This window comes from Anoplolepis gracilipes, chromosome 11, assembly GCF_047496725.1.
Source record: "Anoplolepis gracilipes chromosome 11, ASM4749672v1, whole genome shotgun sequence".
Classification (NCBI taxonomy): domain Eukaryota; kingdom Metazoa; phylum Arthropoda; class Insecta; order Hymenoptera; family Formicidae; genus Anoplolepis; species Anoplolepis gracilipes.
This window is the reverse complement of record NC_132980.1, coordinates 10,855,143-10,865,904: the sequence shown is the minus strand read 5'-3', so window position 1 is coordinate 10,865,904 and position 10,762 is coordinate 10,855,143. Positions and strand designations below refer to the sequence as shown.

General features: G+C 34.3%; 1 protein-coding gene across 5 annotated transcripts in view; it reads right to left on the bottom strand.

The window, feature by feature from the left end:
- LOC140670910 (uncharacterized) overlaps positions 1 to 10,762 on the bottom strand; it is a 199,299-nt gene that overhangs the window by 12,671 nt on the left and 175,866 nt on the right. For all 5 annotated transcript variants that reach the window (XM_072901762.1, XM_072901764.1, XM_072901763.1 and 2 more), the window contains one exon: positions 9,265 to 9,327. In XM_072901762.1, the coding sequence (XP_072757863.1) occupies positions 9,265 to 9,327 (63 nt within the window). The remainder of the gene's footprint in view (positions 1 to 9,264; positions 9,328 to 10,762) is intronic.

The following is a 10,762-nucleotide window of genomic DNA, read 5'->3' as shown; positions in this document are numbered from 1 at the left end:
AGATAATCGATATTTACAGTAGTTTACGTGCATACATTGTTCGAAATAACGATATTGCGAATCTTATGTCATATTTTTACTTTTGACTAGCTGCAAAGTTTTTTATTTGTCCATTAAAAACTGTTATAACGTCGAATAAATGACAGTTAAGCTATCGTAATCGTAAATTAGACATATTATAAAGATATGTAAATTGTTATATGATCTATAATTTTTATTTTCGTTTTTACTATTTTTTTTATAAATATTATAGCCATCTTTTCCTTAAAAGTTGGGTAAGATGGCCAATGCTGTACTATTTTGATAATATAAAATTTCTATGAAATATTTTTCTTTTAATTTCGATAATATTACGTAATAATTTAAGCTTCAGGGAAGATAATATGCCAAACGCTATTAAAAAATAACAAAAATAAAAGTACGTTTTTTGCATTTTAAAAAATTATGGCCATCTTACTCGAGTTTACCCTACACAATTTGGAAATAAGTATAATCTCCTTTTCAGGAATTATTGGTTGAAGAAGATAGTATATCTACAGAGAGTGTCTCAAAATTATCGAATATTTTTTTAAATATTCTCTGGTTAATTTAAGAAAGAAACGATGAAAATGAAAAGAAATTATTATATATAAAAAAGGACGGCTTTTCACGAACTAAATTTTACAGAACCAAAAGATTAACAAACTTATATATTCTTCAATCAAGTTCAAATAAACTTTAATAGAATTTTCATTTAGCTTTTCGCGTTTAACTACAAAAATACATGAGGGAAAAAGTGGAGACTTATTTTTGTTAAAAATCGACTTTAAATTATCCAAAGAATTTACTATTAAAAAAACGTTTGATTGTGAAACATTCTATGTATATATGTATATATATCACATATTTCTATATATGTATATATCTTTATTTCTTCATGACAGATAAAAAAAGTTCGTTTATTTTCGTTGACCCAACAGATGCTCGTTAAATATTAGTACGTTTATATTTCGCGATCCTTTCTGTCAGAAAAAAAAATACAAAAATGTAAAAAGAAAGACTTTAATTATATTATCGAATATTCACCGGGATGGACATGTACGAGGTAGAAATCGCTGAAATCAGAAGCGGCGAATGAGTGGATTCTATCATTCGATAGTTCACCGATCGATCACGTTCGCGTTGCAGCCGGCGAGAAGCACGTACGCTTGAAAGCACTTTGCATCGTGGTTTCGTTACCATTGCCGGATGAACACGCCGGGAATACGGCGTCTTACACGACTGACGATCAATTCGCTGACGCGTCAATCGTCGCGGACAAAAGTATGAGGTATCACGACTTTAAACATTATGTACAATGCGCGCGATATCTTGTATTGATTTTTGCATACTGTATTCTATCGACTATGCGTTCATTTTCTCGTTGCAACATTAATTATTAATTTCATTAATTTTTAATCATTAATTTTATTTGTTATTAAAATTATTAATAATAATTAATTATTAACTATAATTTTATTTAGCGTAATATAACAGTCTAGACACACAAAAGTAAAAAGAAGCAAAAAATAAACGGATGAAGTGTCAGAAATAACGTTATAAGTTTAAAAGTCTAATTTATACCTGATTATTATAATTGAGAAATTGAGAATTCTCTGTATTAATATAAGAGTAAGACACAAGCAGGTGCTTATATAATATGATAATTGATATTTAATATATAATATTATTTCAAGTGAAAAACAATATAGAAAAAAAGAAAGATAGAGAAAGAGAGAGAGAGAGAGAGAGAGAGAGAGAGAGAGAGAGAGAGAGAGAGAGAGAGAGAGAGAGAGAGAGAGAGAGAGAGAGAGAGAGAGAGAGAGAGAGAGAGAGAGAGAGAGAAAAGCGACTCTGATTTCAAAGAGAAAGATCAGAAAAATAACGGATTATTAATATATAGTAGAGTAATTAATCTCTGGGATATCGCAAATTTACGTATTAAAATTCGTTGCCATCCTCCAAAATTAATTTGCCACAAAGCTCGGTTGATCGAAATTTCTCGTAATGACAAGACCCCAAGAGGAATCTTTCGGCGTCAATCTCTCTCGAGATTGTAATCAGCCGAGCGAGCGAAACCGGTCGCATGGTTACATCTTGAGAATCGATACGCGTGTCTAAAATCACTGAGGTTGTTCATTAACAACAAGACAAAGGACTCAGCCGAAGAGACGATCTATTTTCATCTTCAATTCTATCGGACATCAAAGATCCAAAAATGTGACGCGCGAATGAAAATCGATCTACTCTCCTATCTATCTCTCTGATAATCGGTCGTGCAAAGGCTAATGTATATAGGGTAAACTAGGGTATGATGGCCATAGGCTGTCATTTTTTCAATAATCGCTACATAGGGCGCTTTTTTAGTCATTATCAAAGATAATCGATATTTACATTAGTTTACGTGCATACATTATTGGAAATAACAATATTGTGAATTTTATATCATATTTTTACTTTTGACTACCTGCAAAGTTTTTCATTTGTCCACTAAAACTGTTATAACGTCGAATAAATGACAGTTAAGCTATCGTAATCGACGTTAGACATATTTTAAAGATATGTAAATTGTTATATGATTTTTATTTTCGTTTTCACTTTTTTTTATAAATATTATGGCCATCTTTTCCTTAAAAGTTGGGTAAGATGGCCAATGCTGTAATATTTTGATAACATAAAATTTCTATTAAATATTTTCCTATTAATTTTAATAATATTACGTAATTTAAGCTTTAAGGAAGATAATATGTCAAACGCTATTAAAAAATAACAAAAATAAAAGTATGTTTTTTTGCATTTTAAAAAACTATGGCCATCTTACCCCGAGTTTATCCTATATATATATAGTTTCTCTTTTCGAAACCAATCCATCCAATACGAACTATATTGCAACGGACGAGTCTCGAATCTGCCTCGTTTGCCCCAGAGTGGTTAATTAATTGTTCGCTCGCCTCTTTGTAAAGAGGGAAGAACACACGTGCGCATTCGTAACCGAGGTGACATTCTAGCTTTACCAATTTCAAGTCACTCGAGAAACGTCGTCCCCTCAAAGCGCGACAAAAAAATATGATATACATTCTTCCGTCGAGAATGACGTCGAGATAAATCGATGGCATTACGTAACGTGCCGTGAGATATTTCGCGATACATCGTCGGATGGAATTTCTTAGGAATTAATCTACAAGAAAACATACATTGTAACGCGTTCCTTAACAAAAGTGAAAAACGATAATGATGGATGTATTCTTTATATCGCAAACTGTTTTTTTTATGGTTATTTCAAAGATTTAAAAAGCACGTTAAGAAGAGCGAAGGAAAGAAAAATAATAGAGATACTTTGTTTTATTCTCCTTCAAGGATCTCTTTCGAAATCTACCTTTATTGTTTAATATAACAGTAAAGTTATACTTTGTGGTTTCTTTAGTGCTTGAAAATGAATACTTTACTGTGTCGGAAAGAGAGGGAGAAAGAGAGAAAGATGGATTCTGTTATTCGGTATTTGCGTTTAGAGAGAATAAGTACTGCTAATATTATAGTGTTGTTTGTCACAATAAGATTTTTAAAACATTTGTCTTTAACGATCTGTTACAGAAAAATCGATATCAATATTGACAAAAATACAATCAAAGAAATTAATTAAAAAAAAGATTAAAGAGAAATTGATTGAAAATTAAATTGATTCTTTTAAAAGTTGCAATATATTTTTTTTTAAATATTGTGTTTAATTATCTACCTTTCTCTCTTTTCTTTTTCTCGTCATAAAATTTATAGCAACGTAATGTTGTTTCATACACGTTCTTGTTAAAGAAAGACTACGCTAATTCAAGTTTTGCTTCTTCTACAGAAATAATTAACTTCCCCTGTGAGAAAGAGAGAGCAATGACGTCTCACAAGGCGTTTATTTTATTCTAGCAAGCGTCGTATATAATAGAATAAAATTGTTCAGAAGACATTAACAAAATGTAAAAAAAAAAAATCCCAAGTAGAAGCAAGATGTGCGGTCTCCTCGCGGTCGTGATTCACGGTCGTGATTCGCGGTTGCAGTCTGATTGCAGTTGTCATGTGCCGTGTGCATTGCAAAGGCGCCACGTAACTCGATATCGCGCACAAACACACGCGCTCGCACGTATTTCAAGTATGGATCGTACCATATGTTAAGAAGGAGATTCTGAGATGATCCTCTCGTCGGTCGCATAACAATGGCCGTCGGATTAAGAGGAACTACGTTATCAATGAATGCGACGTCTGTTGCCGATCGTTGCGACGCTTAGTTTTTCTTCTCCTCTCTTCTCTCATGCAAGTGGAATTTTATCGACATTTTTGAGAAACTGACGCTTTTATTATATACAGGGTTTTCGAAAAGTCCGGAAACGGTGGAATATTTCGAAAATAAAGTATTTTAGAGAAAAATATTTCAAATAAAAGTTGTTTGGTTCGAAAAGCGCCATAAAATGGTACCATTGGTTTGATTTTTTTTTTTTTTTAAGAAACAACCATGTATTTTCTTTGTGATTATTATTATGTGCTAAAAAGTATTAAAATATAAAGACAATCAAAAAAATTAATATTTTACGAGATATTTCGTATTTGATGTCAAAATATTGGAATTGCAAGCCTTATAACTCGGAAAGTACTTCATCAAAAGAAGTTTTATTATTAGTGTTTTGGAAAGCTCTCGAGGTAATCTACAAGAATATGCAAAAATATATAGGGTGTCCCATTTAAGAATCCAAGGTCAAACCAATGGCACCATTTTATGGCGCTTTTCGAACCAAAAAACTTTTATTTGAAACATTTTTCTCTAAAATGCTTTATTTTCGAGATATTCGACCGTTTCCGCACTTTTCGAAAACCCTGTATATTATTAAAAATTTCTCCCAGAATTAATCGATTATAAAATAAAATTGATCTCTCTCTCTATTTGATATTATCTTTGGCAAATTCCTGTCGAGTTCACCAAAGAAAATAATTCCCATGTAATCACTCGAGACATCGTGTGCGAATTACAGTTACGTACACGCATGCACACACACACACACACACACATTTCTCGCGGTGATAGACATTCGAGATCGCATATGTTACTAGTTCGGCTTTTGGAGAACACGCGGCACGCAGGCTGACTACATCACGTCTTCGATTGGCCGTGACTTTGAACAGTGCGATAGCGTGTCAAGGTAACGTCCGTGCATAGACCTAGACGTGCCGGCTGCTCGATCTGCGTGTTAATTGCGTGAATTCGGTCGATGTACAAGGTGATGTCTCGCTTGCCAATAATAAAAAAAAAAAAAAAAAAAAAAAAACATCCCGTCCTTTCGGATCTAAATTTGTTATAATGTATATAATCAAATAAAAGCAGCTCCACAAAAAGCTAACGCAAGTTTAGTAAATAAGATGACAATACACATTTTAAAAAAATTTATTTAAAATGTTTTTTTTAACAATAATTTCTTTTTGGTATATTTTTGATACGATTAGAGAGAAAAGTGAGATATCTTGTTTCTACGAGATATACAAGACTGTAAATCGTGAAAATAGAATTGAGCTATTCTTACAAGACGGCGAAACGTCACGTTACTCTCGCTTCGTGACAATCTGCAAATCAATACTTTTCCAGCTGCGATAGCAAATTAAGACAAACGTCACGTCATGTCATTGAGGCCGCTTTCTACATACAAACATGCACTCACGCGCGCGAAAGCTATTGGCATAATTGGTGAAACATGTTGACTCTTCATTGCGTTAGTGATCGATCGTGATTTCGCAAACGTAAACCCTCGCAATGTTTGATTTCACTAACGCACCGGAGCTTAGCGTTAAATCCGGTACTAAGAGATTTCGCCAGCTTTGTCTGTCTTACGCAAAGCTCGCGTATAACGTTATCTCGGATTGAAAAGCAGATAATCACATTTGAAATTTCCTCGAGTGTACGATTCTCTGAATATTCCGGAAGTTGAGACAGTGATTGACCCGTGATCGAGGTCGTAAAGGGTCATGCCGAGAGAAAAAGAGAGAGAGAGAGAGAGAATATGTGCACGTGTATGTAACATGTCAGCTCGGTGGGCCAATGAACGGCCGAGGGATGAAAGGAAGGAAGGAAGATGGCCCTGCCGTGGAGGAGAGCCGGTGCGTGCGATCAATACCGATAGTGTATACCTATAGGACGTAGAGACGCAGACTCTCTTGGGTGTGTCCGATCTCCCGCGCACAGTATCCCGCGTTTGTGTAGCGTGGATGTTCTCTGTCTCTCTCTCTCTCTCTCTCTCTTTCTTTCTGTCCTGCACCTGTCTCAACCGATCGGTCGCTTTTCCTTGTCCATGGTCGATTCCTTCGAAGGGACATCGAACCTCAGGGTTCATTAAACCCTCGGTGGGTGAAGTCTCGTGCTTCACCCACTCGTGAAGTCATTCTCGCGTGGCCGTCAGCTGATGAAGCAGAGGGAAGATTCTCGGAATTTCGTGGAGATTAAAAAGAGGGAAATATAAATCGATACTCCATTTCGTTTTCGAGAGAAGTTATTAGTTTTAGACCTTGAACCATATAAATTATAATTGTAATTGTTCAGTTGCTTCATCATCTCTGACAAACTTATAAAAAGCGCTATGAAGTAGAAATTTACCGACCCTCTTACTCAATATGAAGGCAAAACTTTAAAAGCGATTTCCATATTTGAATCAGTCAGAATTATCAGTAGCGATTATTTCTCAAGTAATACGTGTCATCTTCTTTTTCTAAATCTATTTTTAACGGTTTAAAATTATATGTAAAATAAATAAATTAGATTAATCACATTCGAATGGAGATACATTATTCTCAGAAACTACATAGTTTTTAATTTCTTACTGTTTTAGACATTTTAGAGGCATTTATTTATTTATTTATTTATTTTCAATATTTTACAATATCTTTGTAATTTAGCAAAGTTTTATTTAAAATTATTTTCTTGATAATAATCATCTAGTCCTTGCAAGTATCTAGTCGCATAGTTATATGTAGGATGAATTTGCTATTATTGGATACGATCCAAGTCGGTCAAGCTCTATTAATATTATCTTACTTGAAAATCCTAGCATTCATACAACGGCCAAGCGTAACGGACGGAATTATAAAAAAACATTATCAAGTTTTTAAAAAAAGATGATCAAATTTCAAGTTGACGGAGAGTTGAGAATTCATTAAACACACATGTAAATATGACATAAAAATTGTGGCCGAATTATCGACGATAAAATATGATAATAAAGTATAAAGGAAATATATGAACTCTCTTTATCGGCACTCAATTGTTCAGAAATATCATATAAATGTGACAGAAAAAAAACTATATATTTCTTCAATAAAATAGTTAAAAAATCACGGACAAATGCGTTCCATTAACAGTAACGTGCTTAAAGCGGGCAACTTAATTCGAGCGAATAATCCGTTCGCGATCGATCGCGCGCTCTCAGGAATGTCTCTAAGGATGCACGGACGTGTAACTCTATGCACATTAAAAAGCAGGCCTTCCTGCTCGGTGAGCACCGGTTTCCGAAAATAACCGGCAAATATTAATAGACGCGTTAGATTCACTCGACGGAGGAGACGGAGGGGGCGAGCACGCAAGAGAGAACCGCGATATTTTGGAACCCACGATCCTATAGTCGTTCCGTACCGCGATGCGCACTAAATTCGGTTACGAACGGAATATAAGAAAGTAGACGATTATGTTGACCGATAAACAGAGAGAAAGAGAGGGGGAGCGTCTTCTCTTCTTCATGTTCTGTAGTATATTTAAGATAGGGACTGCGAATAAATTTTCATACTTATAATTTGAAATTAGAATGTTATAAGAAAGCTATTTCAACGTATTTTATCAACGTGTGTGATATAGTTGATTTTCATTTAGAATTAAGTAATTATTAAGATTTTTAGTTCTCAGAAGACTTATCGTGAAGATTAATAAAAATTTCGGGAAATTAAATTAAGCTATTAAAGAAGATCAATCTATCGAGTATTATGCAATTGTTGATTCAAATTTAAAGATTTTTCAATTGAAATATAATGTTAAACAATTCAAACTGGCAAAATCAACATAAAATGGTAAAATTAGAAAATTCTTAGATTTTTGTCGATATTGATACATTCAGAATTTTTTATCAAAAATGCGCGAATTTAATGCTAAAAACTGAAGAATTCCATTTGATCAATCCAACGTATCGAAAGATATTCATCACAACTTTCTTACGTCAACGCGTTTGATCACGAAAATATCATCAATCTTAATCTTCATAATTTGTTTCGAGGTATACAAATTTTTACGGGGTATACTAAATTCGAATAAAAATTTTTCTAGTTATCTCACACTTATATAAATAGTTTTTTTTAACCAAATTTTCTCAAAATTGTAACATTTTTTAAATTAAAATCGTATCAGACTTAAAAATAATTATTTTTTTTCTCATATTTTTTATTAAATTATTCTATGTACGATAATCTCTCTTTCTCTTTCTTTCTCGTGAAACAGAAAATACTGTTCCTTGCTACGTGCCATATGTGGAGCGATGCGCATGCTAGAGTTAACTCGTACGACGATGCTGTTAATAGTGTCGCGTAGCCGATCTTCTCTCGACGTATCGTCGTCATCGTCGACAATCATCATTGTATTGCACGAGACGAGTTCATTAGAATGATCGCGGCTGTCAAGTTTGCGGCTCGACACATTGTTCCTACGGGCGACGTCGTGGGATTTCATTTCCAGGGGGCTGACACACGCTCTCGGCTATTTTCGAGTCGGGCTCCACCGTCGAAGAGAGAGAAAGAAAGTCGGCGAGTAAGAAGCAGCCGAAATATTGCCCACACGAGGATCCACGACCGAAATAAAACGGAGGGAGAACTTATTTTCTCGCGCGCGACGCGTTTCGCTAACCATTCTTTCACCTCTTGACAAACACACCGACAAACACTGGTATCTTGCAAGTAAATCGATCGTTTCGAGAAAAAGGAGAGAGTCTAAAATTTCTATTTCCCCGGAAATACAGCAAATCTATCCGGATGATATTAACATTATTTTCTATATCTTTTTTCAAACACACAGCATATTTTATAATCACAGGTTTCTCATTTATTCGAAAAATGACAGACTAAAATTACGAAGCTTTCTGACAGAAAATAGCTATTTTCCAACAACGATTTTAAGCAAAAATTAAAATTCTTTAGACTTAAAGTATTATTTAAATAAACGTGAGAAAAAATGATTGTCCAACTTACCAGCATAAGGGCCAGAGGGTGAGTTGTTGTCCTTGTTGCTCTTCCCGTCTTTGCTGCCACTCCCTGCAACAACAAATGATAACTCGAAATTACGACAGGGTAGAAACGCAAAATATAACAATTTACAGAACATATAGGGAAAATATATATTTTAAGGATGCACAAATTCAGCCATCAAACATAGAGTTACAGGGTATTATTAAAAGTGGAATTTTACCAAATTCCCTTATTTGAATATCTGTATAAAAGTCTCTATTATGTAAATAAAAACATGAGAATGGATTCAACTGATAATGAGATAAATATGCGCAAAAGATATTTAAAAGTGCATAAAATCGACAATTGAGCAGATTGAAGGAAAATGTGCAGCATGCAAAGTCTCCCGCGCACAAACCGCGTTCAGTTGTGAAAAACGCAGTAATCGAAGAGGTAAGAGCGCAAATGCGTAATAGCGCATTGAAATGTATGCGTTCCCCAACGAGTGCATATCATCTGACGGGTCGGTCAGATGACTCGGTCGAGAAGATAAGGAGCAATAATGCATTAGGCCAATTATTCGGAATGGAATGGTTGCTTTATTCGCAGCAGGCGGTATCCCCATGCCAGCTTCCATCGCGAAGCAGATTCCAGAACGTAATGGATGTGCACGGAAAAAAAGAGCAAATGCAACTGCAGAAAGAGAGAGAGAGAGAGAGAGAGAGAGAGAGAGAGAGAGAGAGAGAGAAATATATGAAATTATAAAATGTAGAATATTGTATAAAATATATTTTGCATAGAAAAATTTTCTATATAAATATGTATATGTATAAATATTTTTTTGAATATACATTTATTATATTATTATAGATATTATTTAATTCGCTTTTATAAAACGCGCGAATTTAGTCATTTTTCTTTGGCTATCTATAAGAGAAGCCTAAAGGAATATGAAGTATCGAATTTTGTCGCAGTTTGACATTTAAGTATGTCTCCATGGCCAAAGGAGAGGGAAATTTCACATTTTTCATCTTAAATGCTTGCAATGAATAGACGTTGATAGAGCGTTATATAAATGATAGAGAAGATCGATTATCAAGGAAGCGAAAAGTACGACGTGCGATCGATCGATAGGCACGGTCGTTTTCCGCCAAGCTGACAAATCCGTCGTGTAAACTCGGTCAAACGGAAATGAAATCCACGAGGGAAGAAAGCAGTTCGCGCCTCTGTCATTCGTCTTAGCTCGTTCGGCGATCGATGTTTAATGATTTTTTTCAGATTATCCGCGTAATCAAAATACATTATAATTTCCATGACTTGATATATTATTTAAAAAAAAAAAAATAAGAGAACTTGTGCGTATTTTTTTTATCTAATAAGTCGTATAATTAAAAGAGCAAATTGTTGTACAATTATTTACAATTGTATTATAATTTGCGATCGGTAATTCTGTAATTAAAAATTGTAAAGAAATCTTAATGTTCACGCTTTCGTGGCTGCTTTTCTCCGCGATTTCGACCTA